Source organism: Podarcis melisellensis (assembly GCF_964234715.1).
Source record: "Podarcis melisellensis genome assembly, chromosome: 1".
Taxonomy (NCBI): Eukaryota; Metazoa; Chordata; class Lepidosauria; order Squamata; family Lacertidae; genus Podarcis; species Podarcis melisellensis.
In genome coordinates, this window is record NC_138528.1 from 70,190,975 (window position 1) to 70,205,601 (window position 14,627).

Below are 14,627 nucleotides of genomic sequence, written 5' to 3' on the forward strand. Positions count from 1 at the left end.
TCATCTCGGAGGTATTATATATTGTTGTGAGTTCTGGGTGCCCGATTTCCTTAAATTCCTGGATTTAGAAAGTGTCAGAATTTAATCAACACTTGGAGAGTTAGCTTCCTGTGTTCAGGAGATCGTCTGAGAGATGGGCAATTAACAGAATAAGAGAGGGAGGTGAGGCATCAGCAAGGCATCCAGCAAATAGGTGGAAACCTGCCCTGAGCTCTGAGTTAGTTAGCAGAGACAAAGCAGCATTGAGTTTAGGGCTGCAGTTGGCGATGCTGTAGGCTGGAGGAAAAACAGTTGTACTCCATAAATCACAGCAAGCTGAACAGAGGGTCAGAGAGCCATGGCAGATTTCTGTTTGGATCCAAGGCCGCAGCCATGGGAGAGAGTGTTAATGTTATGAACCCCTCCATTGCGGGCTCAGGTTGAATATATGTGTAAATGAACCATAGTAGTGACAGTGGAACATTAGACAAAGGAACTTAAAATGACTTGGGACACCTTAAGGATTGCCTGCTCCTGTATGTAGAATGTAGATACCATTGCTGAATTAGGCTCAAGTAAACATCCACTTGGAGGCAGGGCCTTTTCAGAAGTAGCACCAATTAGTAATTAGCTAATTACTGAGGACCCCCTACTTTTGAAAATTTTGATAACTCTATGGTTGTTACCTGTGCAAAGCAAATTTTTGAAGAACATGTGGGGTGGCCCCTAATAAACAAATGATTTAGATCAGGCAGGGGGACCATAAAATTTGTGATATTACAACAAATTGCCAATCCCCAGACAGTAGGAAAAACTTGTCTCCATTGCTCCACTACAGCTGATTTTTTTAAAGCAACTGTGTCCCTAACTTTTTATCTGAGAGAGTATTCAGACATGCTATTCCTTACTTGTAATCTGAGATGGTACATTTTAGCAAAACTTTGCTGCATATGATTCTGCTGACTGGGGGATCTTGCAACTTCAAGACATAGGTAAAGGCTTGGTCAGGGCTTGATAAAAGTATTGGTGAAGACTGAGTAGAAAACAGCTAGAATTTTGTAATGTTGGTAATAGTAGTAGTAGTAGTAGTATTTTTTAATTATTTAGTCCTCCTGTGTCCAAGTTTCATCTCTGGCTTAAAGAGATTAATTAGTTAAATACAGTACTTATTTGGACTGAATGTTTTATTCTTGCTGATTATCCAGTAGGAACAACCAGCTTTTGACTTAATTAGGATTCTAACGCACATCTGTTTTCTCCCACCCCAAAATGTAGCGACATGGCTTCCCACAGAAAAGCCTTTTGCACTACCTCAGGTTAAGAACTTAATCCATTCTGGAGGTCCTTTCTTAACCTGAAACTGTTCTTAACCTTAGATACCACTTTAGCTAATGGGGCGTCCCCCTACTGCTGCGCCGCTGCTCAATTTCTGTTCTCATCTTGAAGCAAAGTTCTTAACCTGAGTAGTACTGTTTCTGAGTTAGCGGAGTCTGTAACCTGAAGCATCTGTAACCCGAGGTACCACTGTAAATAGGCCTGGGTATGGATTGATACATCACCCTGGACCAGTATGAGGGGCAGACCACAATGGCGGCTTTACTCAGCAGTGAAACTGCCACCGCACTTGACACCCTCCAGGTGGCTCTGGAGGCAGAGGGACTCGGGAGCGGCAGTGGTTTCACCAGCGATATACTGCTGCGTGAAGCCACCATCTCACTCTGCCCTCTTACTGGCAGAGGGATAAAAAAGCTGCATCGGTGAGGCGCTGATACAGCTTTTTCCTTGCTCTGCTTCTTTAAACTGCTTGGCTGAGAAGCACACAAGCCAGTGGTGGGGTGGGGGCTCCGTGAAACTGCTCTGCTGAGGGGTGTGTGGTTGCCACTCCCCTCAATCGAGCAGTAAAGAGAGCCCCCAACCTGCTGTTGGCCCGTGAGAGCCAGTGGTGGGGTGAGGGCTCCATTAAAATACTCCCACTCCCCTGCCTATAGGGGCATCTGATGCTTCTCTGGTTTGCATGCATGCTGGAGAAGCAGTGGGGCTTCCTCAGCTGGGGGGCAGGATGCCTTCTGATGTGTTGGAGTTATTCAGCTGGGGGTGGCGGTGACAGAAGGCCTCTTCCACCCCCCAGCTGAGCAGATCAGCGATGCCCCGATGCTCCTTGGCTCGCACGTGAACCTGTGAGGCATTGGGGCTAACTCACCATGTAGGGCTGATATATCATGATGTTGAAAACAAGGTATCGCCCAGTGCTAGCACTAAACTAAATAATCAGAGGGTGAGCTGTTGTGCTAATCATAGTGGCAATTTGCTTAGCTATTTTCCCCATTGGACTTTCAAGATGAGACATGAATCCCAAACTCATAAGGAAAGATTCACTGAAAACCCTACCTACAAGCAGTAGGAAAGTCCTCTAAACTTGACAGTCCCTGAAAGCAATTAGAAGATCTTTTCAGTTAAAAAGTAGAGAGCAAGGGAAAGAGATCTCTTACATTTTAAAAAATGATAAGCATGTGAACTTGCCCCATGGAACAAGCCGTTTGCTCTCTTGCTCTCTCTCCCCGCCCCCCCCTTTTATAAAGCATTTGATGAAAGTGATTTAGTATTCCTGTGTTTGCTTAGTTTCCAAGTATGATGCTGCTTTGCCTATTTTTGTTTTGCTTTGCCTTGCTACTGCATGCAGTTTTTATTTTTTAGAATGGAGTGGTTATTTTTCTGATGCCTTCATGGTTTTGAGCTTTTTAGTTTGGGTGTTAGTAGTTGCTTAAAATATGGTTGATCAGATGGTTGCAAACTGCTTCGGGGGCATCTTTGATGATGAAAAACTGGTATAAATAATTTAAATAAATAAAGGATAACGATTAACCATGTAATAACTGTGTTTTGACCTTGGGCTTTTTATTTAAGTAGGTGTGTCAGTTGTGCTATATCATTTTAGACAATCGTCATGATTGTCCCTCCTACACTTGGTCTCAGAAAATAACTGGAGGAAGTGGGCTAAAATCTCCTGTCAGAATCATCTACTATTATTATGGGACACCTGAATGTACTTCAATGTTTTCCCACGAGGACACTAAGAATTGCTAATAAAAATATTATATAGGGGTTATACTGTTTGGGCCAAAGGCAATATGGTGTTACTGTGCTTATATTTTCTGGTTCAGTTCGTTTGTCTAGTGAGGCTGTAAGACAAATGAAAATGAAGGGGGTGACAAAGAGATAACTTTTACAGTATTCTGTTCCATTCCTATTTGGTATTTTGAATACCATCTCTTACAGGGTTACTTTACAAGCCTTTCCTGCTTACACATCACACACTACAACTTGAGCTTATCGAGCTAAAGTTCAAAAACCAAACTGCTGATGTGACACGAGAAAGCAATAAGTAGACTGACAATGAGCACGGAGGGAGGTGAGCCTGCTCAGAAGGAATTGGTCACTTGATCTGCAGGGCCTTTTCTCACGAGCAGCTCCTTGGGATCTGAAGCGGACTGTTACGTATAGAAAGAACAGAATAGGCTGCACAGAAAAAGCCACACACATATCATAAAACAAAATTTATCTTTAATCTGTAAGTGTCAACAGCAGTACAAAAGATGGAGTGATGGTGAATAGATTAAGGGTAGAGAGGACAGTCTTGAGGTAAATGAGCATAAATAGGCAGTCTTATAGACACTCCCCTGAGGGGTCAGAACCCCTTATCATGGCATATGGTATCACCCAATGATGACATGTTTAACATATCAGGAAAGCACCTTGTGCAAAAAAAAAAAAAGGAAGGAAAAAGGAAAAAAATCCCCTCAAATATGGTAAGGTGCCAACATACACCAGAATATACGATATAAAGACAGTCTTTTTTCAGTTTTGTCTTTTCCATTAATTTCTGAGGAGAGGAGAAGACTCTTAAAAGTACCACTGAAAAATTATTTAATATTTAATTTACCTCACGTCAATACTGCACAACAAAATCCAAGAAATCGGTTTATGCTATGAAGCAAAGCTAAGAATGATTCGTTCCCCCCCGCTTAAATTAAGAGCACAGATACTTTAAAAAAATCAACATCCTTAGCAAACTTTTTTCTTTTCTTTTTAAACTGCTTCAAGAGGAGAGTGTGAGAGAGATGTAATGGCAACCTTTTAAGTTCATTTAAAAACTTTACACTGGACTGTACAAGAATTATTTTGATAAACTATTTACATTTTCAGACTTTTAAAACATATTCAAAGCAGCAATAGACACTAGGGTTTGTTTGTTTTTTCTCTACATGCCCAAATAATTACCAGCCCTGGGCCCAGATAGGTACCTGCACTGTATATAGAATTTCTACACGGAAAACTTGCCAGTAAAAAAAAAAAAAATGCTTGTGGGTGTAGAATCAGCAGCCCTAGCATCATAAGAGCCACACCCACAGTGTTGCTATAGGAACCAAAGCATAGTACCTTGACAAAGGGAGTCTCAGTTGTCCCCCAACAACTCTACACAAAAACTTTACACTTTGAAACAGCAGCTAGCATGTCAGTCCAGCATGTCAGTGAATTGTGCTGATTAAATTAACATAGAATACAATCTCACAATATACATCACAAACAAATTACAATGTCAGGAAAGAAAAGAGTTACAGTAAGATAAGTTATGTAGTAACAGCTTATAAGCTTGTCTTAACGTAATAAAAACATTTGTACATGGCAAATACAATAATGAAGGAACAGAAATACTAAAACATTCGGAAATATGCTACAGGCTGATGAAGGGTACAAGGGAGGTGGGGGCAGGAAAAACAACCCTGTGCTTTTGAGAAAGCAAAACACAAATGACAAAGGAAGACAATACGGAGAATGCACACGAGCAGGTCTGCAATGTGCAGCATAGAAACAGTTAAATATTTGCACATTCCCCAAACTTTTTTGAGAGCACCAAGGACCTCACTTGTGGTTTTTGAAGAAAGCAGAAGTTATAAAGCAAACTGTGTCACTAAGCTGCTTTATAACTTTCATATTGCCATAAATACCAATTGGAAACATTTTCCTTTCACACATATGCCCCAGACCCACCCTCCTCTTTGAAAACAATGAGTGAACTATCTCAGAATATCATTTTTTCAGCTCTTAAAACTTAAATCTTGGACAAGTTATTTAGAGGGAAGGTATGTAATCTAATAGCATAAATCTGGATATAAAGAAAAAAGATACCAACCCACTTATGTAAATATTTTCTGTTTTGCGTTTTGCATTCTAACATGGAATTGTGGCATTACAGTATATCAAACATGTTGTCCAAGAACTGCAGAGAACAATGGTTGATAATAAAAGGAAATGGGGAGGGCAGTGGGAGGAGGAGGCGGAAAGTAAGAGTTTGAGAAAAAGAGTAAGTGCCTTTTGTAAAAGAAAATCAAATGAGGTCACATGTTAGTCTTTAAACAGGACATGCTTAAGTGCCAACTTCAGTCTTTAAACACACATGCAAACGTCTAGGATCTGAGACTATTTTTTAAAATTGAAAATATGAAATACTCTATTATTACATTCTACCAGCTGCATTCTAGAGCAGTTGTTGGTACTGAAGATCCAGTCCAGATAGACACATAAAATTCTGCTCAGCTTTAAACATATACCTAACTCTTTTGGACTTCGGTAGAATGGCTCGGTTGCTTTACGCTAAACTGGTGCCTGAGGCTAAGATCTTCATACCACCTTCTCTAAAGTAGCACCATGGGCTTCCATTGGGACTACTCCAGAATGTGTGGCTTGAAGATTCCAGCATTAAGTGCTTTCCTGAATTGGAGCGTTGTAGCGTTTTCATACTGGGAAGTTATTTTCAGTGAAGTAGAAAAAAATGTCAGGTTTTAATAAGACGAAGAGCAACATTAGGTACAGTAGGATATCATGCTTTAACTTTGTATTAGGGGATGCTTGCATTTACACAATCATTGTTTCATTTACACAGTCATTTAAACAATCACTGTTTTCAAGTTACTGCTGTACATAACATGCACCCACCTATCGAGTTGTTCCCCTGTTGTAATAGCATCCCCCTCTTTACACTGCCTCTTGCACACTGATTCTGGATCAGTTGGCAATCTCACAGCTTCCCCCAAACTACATATCTGGGTACTCTCATACATTTATGTGGGAGGGGGTTCAGCTCAGTGACAAAGCACATGTATTGCATGTATAAGGTCCCAGGTTTAAACCCTAGCATCTCCAGTTAAAAAGTGTCAGCTAGCAGGAAAGGCAGAAGACTGTCTGTTCCCCTAGAGAGCTGCTGTCCACAGCATAAGGATAGATGTTTAAGGCTACAACTTATTTTCTTAGAAATGGGCCCTTTGATCAGAGCTATTTTCCTCTCTATAAACATAAACCCTGTGACATTGTGTTTTATTAAGACTTTAGTTTGTATTGGTTAAATATCAAGTCAATTTAACTATTTACTTTTTCAAACATGCCAATATTATTCCACACCAAACACAGATCCGAAGCGGTTTAGTGTTAACTGGCATCGCTTACAGAGGCCTTCCAGAGCATCATTTGTTCATGTGTGTATTTATTTACTTAGTTTGTCATTCACATTGACACATTTTTTACTATTCACATTGGTTGCTTTCAGACAAAATCTAAGAACTTCCATCAGATTCGCTTGGAATCAAGCTGCAAATTATGAAGCAAATTGAGCCCAAACTAAACTAGAAATCTGGCACTTAAGTAAACCAGTTCTTAAGCCAGTTGCTTTTTACAGTAATTCTAATTACGTGGGAGGAAGGAATGAAATATATCTGGGTGGTATATTTTGAGGAGATAAGCCATTCAGTGATGAATTATACCATTTCGTTTACTTCTGAGGAATTTTATAGAACTGCATTGGCAAAAGAGTCAGAGAATTAGCTGTTGCTTCAGCCTGCAACAACAGTGTCACATCATGGTTCCAATCAAGAGAAAGTTATGTTTCATTTAATAAATTCAGTGGGACTTGTCAGTTATAACCAACTTGCCCCATTTATTTAAATGGGAATGTAAATGTCATTTACATCCTTTCACTTGGCTGAAGTAATAGGCTGTAGTGCTGCCCAAGAGGAATAGACATTCCACATCCTATGTACTAATTTGCTGATGCAGCAATCCTGAAGAGCAGACTATTAGGCTGTATCTCTCTGACTAGTATTTTATTAGTCCCAATAACTATGATGCTACTACCAGAGAGTGAAGACAATGAGGATTGTTATTCCATAGCAGGGGTGGGCAACCTCTGACCCTCTGGAGACTGCAATCCAACTCCCATCAGGGCTGGGGCTCATGGGAGTTGTAGTCTGGCAAAATTTTGAGGGACCACGGGGGTTCCTCACCCCTGTTCTATAAGCAGGTGAAATAGTTTGAAAGGTTAAGTGTTTATGAAATACAGGATTCCAATTTGAAGGAGGGCACAAGTGAGGCGACTTGCCATCCTTGCTACAGGTCCACAACACTGCTCTCACACTGCAGGTGTAAATTCAGCATCTACATGAGGTACAGTGATTTGTCAGCATTTAATATGGACCAATGTACACTGATACAGAACAAAGTAAATACATAACTTATACTTCACTAGGTATCCATGAACAAAAAATAAATTCTACTTCCTATGTTATATTTACACTTTAAGAAAAAACGAAGATGAGATGGTGATTAATCAAAAACTTTGTTTTGAGCTCCAATTAAGAATGGGGATAAATGTTTGTTTCCATATGATTGTCCTTCCTTGATTTTATACTGACACTTTAGAGCCGATTTTGGCTAATAAATATAATACACTGTTTCTGCACTATTCAGAGTCAAATACATTTTTTTTTTACCCAAACTGACCAACAAAGTAGCTTTCTACCCTCTGCTGATTCATGAAGAGTCATTCATTGTCAAGAATGCACCTTTAAGTTTTGGAGCATCAACACAGATGCAGGGCTGGAGCTAAAACAAAGTATTCATACATATAAGAATTTTGCATAAATAAATGAAATAACAAAGACGTAAAAATGACTCAAATCCGGCAACTGTGAGGCAGGCCCACACGAGTCGAAACAGATGACTTTTGTTCATGTCGTTTTTGTACAACAGTTTCACATTAGTTAGAAGTGATAAAAAATACCATTTATATCCAGTGCTTATAACACTTACGAAATAACATCTGTGAGTGTGTGTTTTTGTACTATGAGCAAAATCAAGTTTCAGTCCTAAAGAACAGTCCTTTGTTCTCCGCCAGCCTGCAGAATATTATTTTGGCATGGTAATAAAATTTATAAAAAGAAATTAACCCACTAAACTAAATGTTTGCCTTTGTGCAAAAATAATTACAGAAAATACAATGTTAGCAATACAGCATTCTACCTATGCAACAAAAAAACCATGAAGAAATGCAGAGAAAAGAAATGAATTGTAGGGTGGAGAGAGATTTATAACAGGAGAAACCTGTAGAAAATTAATAAATAGTCATTCTTTAGGGAAAATGAGTACCTCCGCTCCAAACTACATGTATTAGAACACTTCAAATTTCCAAACAATTTTAATAAGAAATGCTTTTCTTTTAGTACCTTAATTAGGTAAAGAGGACGCTCACCAGCTAATGACACAGCAAGTGCTTTTAACATCTCGGCTAGAACAGTTTTATTGCTTCAGCTGTAGACATGGGAACACTTTTCAAATAAATAGTAAAGAAAGATAAATTTATTTTGGATTTAAAAATGGCTGCCAAAGCTTGATGAGAGTATTATATGTCAGAATAGTATTTGATCTTGTAAACATAGCAGTCCCTATTTGCTTGTCTGGGTTAAATTGTCTATTTTAATATTGCAAAAGCTGACTACCTCCAGCAGTTGCTTCTGAAAGCTGTCAGGGCATTAGTTTTCTTTACTAGTCGTGCAAGGTTGTATGATAGCATGCCAACACTCTGCACTGATATTGGTTATGTTTGTATGCCATGGTAAGCCACAAACCATGGTTTACTGTACACAAATGCTGGGCTTCCTCCTGTCTAGTGCTGCATGGGAAAAACTGACTATCTTTGCCTTAGAATAACATCCAAGCTCAAAAAAACAACAACAAAAAAAACATGATAGGAAAGCCAACAACAAACTGGCTTCACCTCTTGGTTTGTTCCAAGCACAACAAAACAAAATCTGTAGTTCAGCTGCACAAGCAAAGGAACATTGATGATTAAATTTATATACTGCTTAATGCCAAAAAAAGGCTTCTGTTTCGAGCCAGAGATTATGGTTTGTTTCCTCTCAGTGCTAGCAGGGGGGGAGCAAAGTACAAATGATTTGCTCACGCATTGTAAGCCATGGCCATTATGTTGGTTCTATTAATGAAAAGCCTTTGAAGTTAAGGAACTGAAAAATATATATAATGATCACAATCTAATGAAAAATCTAATTGTATGTAAGCTAGATGCTAGACATTGCTGGCTATGGAAAGGGAAAGAACCCCATCTGCCCTAGTCATAGAGTTGGAAGGGATCCCGAGGGTCATTCAGTCCACCCCCCGGTCCATAAGCAAGGTTGTAGTTTGGGTTGCAACCCATGTTTTCAGAAGAACGGGTTCATGCCCACACATTTATTACATGCAGGTTTGGCCATCAAAGAAGGTGCAGAAATGTTTTTAGAAATCCTGGCACTCTTTCCCCTGAGCAAAGCTAGTAAGAGATGAGGCTACTCTTCCAGCCTTAAACATGGCATCTTTACACAAAGTGGAACTCTCAACACAACCCTGCTTCACAGAATTAATAGGCAGCATGGAATAGGTTGCTTAAATTGCATTTGCATGGTAGTGCTCCAGCTGGATTAGTAAATGATATCTGTGTGTCCAACACCACAGACCATTCATGTTGAGTTTTTGCTGGCATAGAGAAAATTGCACACAACTAGTTCAGTTCCTGGAGCGGTCACCACACAGATGTAATGGAAGCGTGGCTTCCATATCATGAACTATATGTATGGTTGGCTTTATTCTTAGGACACAAATATTTTGCCCCTATAAAATTGCCATATTTCTGGAGTATATTAAGGATATAATGAAGTAAACAAAATATTCCGAAAGAGTCTGATTCAATATTAGTGGCCTGATTCTAAACATACATATTTATGAGATGGTGTAGTTTTCAGTAGAAAGTACTGATGAGGAGAATAAGTAGCTGAAACAGTAGACTCTGGCCTTGACCATGGGGCATAAAATTGATCAAATTCAAAATTTGGGGGCAAACTGACTTCCATTAAGACCTAGATTATTAACTTGGGAATATTTTGTTCCCACCTCCCCTTGCTTCTTTATATATTTAACAAAATTATATATCAGAAATGAAATAAATAATTATAATTTCTACAGCATCTTTGACCTGAAGGCTTGAGACAACTTCGCAAATATTGATCTGATATTGATACTATACTTGGAAAATAGCTATTTTTTGGTCTTGTTTGTGAGGCAAGACTTGGAGCCCTTCAGATAGTTTTCTGCATGTTAGGCATGTATTTGTGCAACAATATGAAACCTACACATGTATAGTAAAACCATGTCAGTGAATGACAAAATAATAGAATGAGCTTGGAACTCTTTTTAGTTTTGTGAAACTAGCATTTGACACAGTTTATATATGAGATAGTAAGATTTGTGTGGCTTTTCCTGTATAAAAATCATAGATGGGTATAGTAAATGGATCCTTTAGGTCGGCTATTGATATGGCAACATGTAGTACAGTATTCGAAACTATGACAGCATTTAATTCAGAAACTCGTGAGAAAGACTAGGTGAGATGTTGTATACTATGCAAAGTAAAGAGAACCTGAGAGGGATAATTTAGAACTGCTGTAGGGGAGCTTCAGGGCTTATGCAGACCCAGTTGGATTTTTGTTACTTTCTCCCCTTTGAACCACCATGATAACAATGTCACATCACAAATTGCTTCTGAAACAACTTCCCTCAGTTTCAAATTTGGTTCATGCGAAGAGGTGGTGAATTTTGGTTCAGAAAACACAAGCCCTGATGCTTTATGGAACTAACTGGGTGCTTCTTTGGCTCCTGGCCTAAAAGTATAAAACAGACACATAGCACATGCATACTACGCAAATACTGAAAGCATCTGCATCCCTTTGTATCATAGTGTTTTCCCAAATGTTTTTGACACATATAAACATGATCTCCCATTTAAGCATATAGTTACCTTTCAGTATTAAGTTTCCTGCTATTTTAAGAAAACCACAGGTTTTTAGGGGGAAAGGGGCATTTTATAAAGAAGTCAACAACAAACTGAAAATAATGCAAACGCAACAGTACTTTAAAATTTCTTCTTTTTTTTTCAGTATGTGGACCCCTGACATTCTGGAATGAATACATTGTTAAGATAAAATGTAGTTAAGACTGAATGTAAGGGTTAAAAGCAAAGGGGCAGTGAAAGGATTTGGAGTTGGCCGTACATTCTTAAGACAGGCCTGTCTGTAGCTGGTGATCGCTCTTTTGTGCTTACGTAATATTTTATACTGATGGTACATCAAGAGGCAGAAGCAACTGGGCAAGTGCATTGTGGAAATCATGTTCACTATTTTAAGAATATCCTGTCTCCAGATTCCTGAGTACTTTACCATTTTCTGGAAAAATTAGGCTTTTTTAAAAAGATATATAGATATTTTAAGATGCCAAAGGATTGTCTAAGACTTTACAGTGTCTCCCTTAAGACTTTTTTAAATGTTAAGATTAAAAAGTTATGAAAGTTTGGCACATCAGAAGGTCAGCTATACATGTGGAGAAAAAAAATGGAATTTAGAGACCTTGTTTAAAAAAGATGAGCAAAGACACACTGATGCACATGAGGACTTGTTCTGTTTCATGATAGGAAATTTGCACTTTTTTTGTTTCGTTTTTGTTTTCTAAAATAATTCAGAATAAAAACACATTCACAACCTGTAGGCTGGCACAGCATACCTGAGTGAGAATGTAAAACCCCCATTTAAAACAGTAACTTAAAACCTTTTTCTCAGCATCCAGGAGGAGAAAAAAAATAGACAAAAAAGGAAAGACTTGTAAGAGAGCTATAGATTTGTATAAGTTTTCAAGTCCCAATGTCTGATACTTAATGTCTTCACCTAAATTTTAAAAAAAGTTCATGAAAATTAGGGAACAATCTGTGTCACACATTAAGAAACATTTAAGACCATTCTGCAGATGTAACTGTAGGAGCCACACATGCATGCAGGCTCATTTAAGAACTTTTTGTTCAAAACAAAAACAAAAAAAAGTCAGAGTACTTTAATTCAGCAGACATCCTCAGTTGGCAGTGACAGCCTCATGGGCTTCATTTTCACTGCTATAGTCTGATTTGGGGTCATCCTCAAAGTCCTCATACATTTCCATCTCGTCTTCCCCATTAATCATTTCGTTTCCAGCAAGGCTCCCGCTGTCCGTCTTCATGCTGTAAGTGCTCTGAATGACAGGGATGCTGGGCTCAGGGCTAGCCGAGGTGCTGGAGCAATCAGATGTCATCTGAGGTGATGGTGTAGTAGTTGCCATAGTAATAGCACCAGGATAGACCACACCCGTCCCTGTGCTGATTGGAATCTGAGGCTGTTGCCTGCAAGAAAAGACAAACATGGGGAAGATTTCCTTGAGTTTGCATAAGGAGTGTCTGTCATTTTGACAGAGAAGGTGCAGCAGTCACCTTTCAGAAGGAGAGCCCTGCTGGTTCAGGCTAAAGGCCCATCTAATCCTGCATGCTGTTCTCACAGTGGTCGAACCAGATGCCTACACCAAGTCTTTAAGCAGGACCTGAGCGCAACAATACTCTCCCTACTTGTGCTTCCCAGCCACTGATAGCCAGATGCATAATGCCTTTGCAGTGGAGTTAAATATAATCACTAATACCCAATATGCTCCTTGAATTTGTCTAATCTTTTAAAGTCTCCCAAGTTGGTGGCCGGCATTACATCTTGTGGGAAGTGAATTTGGTAGTGTCTTCCATGCTTCTGACTCTTGTGTCCCAACCCTTAAACACTGAATCATACTGATTTCATTGAGGACATGCTTCCTTGCACGTTATAATTAACAATAAACAAAAAGCTGGATAATAATTAAGTATATATATTATTGATTATAAGTTATTTATAATAAATTTCCTCTCCAAATGGAAACCTTCAAAGTACTGAATAAAAACTGATGATTATTTCTATACTGCTTCCCAAAGCAATAAAGTCAAGCATTTCTACATGCCTGACAATATGTTAAAAACTTATAAAATGTATAAAAGTAACTATCAATAAACAAGAGAATTGAAACAGCCAATATTACAGTGGAGAGACATAATTAATACACCCTCATCTAGTGATAAATAATTTCAAAAAGGGAAAGATAAGCCAAGTCACAATCAAACTGACTTTCTGAATAAATTCTAGTTCTGTAGTTTGTGAATAAGTTCTAGTTCTGTAGTTTCACACAGGAGCCTTTTCGTTGAAGTATGGTAACTGGCATTAGTTAGCAGTAGAGTGCTGAGAGACAGAAATGTTCTCTTGGTGGTTTGTGAATGCTGCTGTTTTCAATATTGGATTTATATCTATTTATTCTCTTGCAAGAAATGAACCACTTATCCTGTGCAAACAGGAGAAGGGCATAGCTGGCATATAACACACTGGAATACGTGCAGGGTAGTTTCCTAGTACAGTACAGGGGGGAAATTGCCTACACAGTATTTCAGGTTTGTCTAAGCACCATATAAGTGATCCGTGGGATGGGGGGTGGTATTCATAGCTGTCTTTTTTTAAAAACAAAACTACTTAAATGTTTAATTTGGAAATAGTAATTTGGATCAGGGAACAGCACACAATTACTGAGTCTTAATTCAGCTGCATTTGAGAAAATCTCTTACATGCTACATCCTTTGAAACATAGAAGCCAAATAGAATAACATTAACATCAGATCTCATAAAAGTGCTTACTGCATATATTTCTGACACAGTGGTGTGGTTTTATTGCCTAATTCAAAATAGTAGTTCAAAAGCATTTAGAACACGTGTGCATTTTTTGTAAGCATAAATATTGGGAAGGCTTTTAAGATACAAATAATACAGTTTTCCACGGTATCTTAAAAAATACAAAATGAAAAATCTCAAGAGCCCCTCACACAGGGAGCAGGGCTCTGCCAACAACACACAACTTTATCACCTGCCCCGCCCACCAATGTGAATGAGCTTGAGGGTGGGCACCTGCAGGGGAAAAAGTCTACTGACTCCAGCAAAGTCCTTGTGCACACATAATGACTTTGTAAAGAAAACTCTCTCCTTCCTCCCATCACCTTGTGTGCCTCCTGAACACGCACCCCTGAGTCTGTTTTGGAGGGGAACCCCCAAAGTAGATTTGGGGGAGAGAGGGGAAGTTCTGTTGCAGTATTGAAAACTTTCCCATTTATGCAATGACATTGTTGGGCACAACTCCCAGGCTATGTCTGAGCTGCTCAGCCCATCTCTACTCATGAAGCACCAGCTAGAAAGCGTGCCTTTCCTGGACTGGGCCAAGGCAAATCACAATGAATTTGATTCATCGGTTCTAGAAGTTCCAGGTCAAATGCCATAGTTGGGTGGTGGCTGATTAGAGCAGGAAGTTGCCACTGGAACATGCTTTTCAAACACTGGTATATGATGCAAAAAGATGTG

The 14,627-nt window shown here is 39.0% G+C and overlaps 1 protein-coding gene and 1 long non-coding RNA gene across 15 annotated transcripts in view; one reads left to right on the forward strand and one right to left on the reverse strand.

Moving 5' to 3' along the window:
- LOC309378177 overlaps nt 1-14,627 on the forward strand; it is a 116,166-nt gene that overhangs the window by 36,706 nt on the left and 64,833 nt on the right. The gene's annotated exons all lie outside the window — the stretch shown is intronic.
- Nucleotides 3,524-14,627, reverse strand: part of SOX6 (SRY-box transcription factor 6) — a 451,295-nt gene continuing 440,191 nt past the window's right edge. For all 13 annotated transcript variants that reach the window (XM_081925936.1, XM_081925935.1, XM_081925934.1 and 10 more), the window contains one exon: nt 3,524-12,556. In XM_081925936.1, coding sequence (XP_081782062.1) covers nt 12,253-12,556 — 304 coding nt within the window. In that variant the 3' untranslated portion in view covers nt 3,524-12,252. The remainder of the gene's footprint in view (nt 12,557-14,627) is intronic.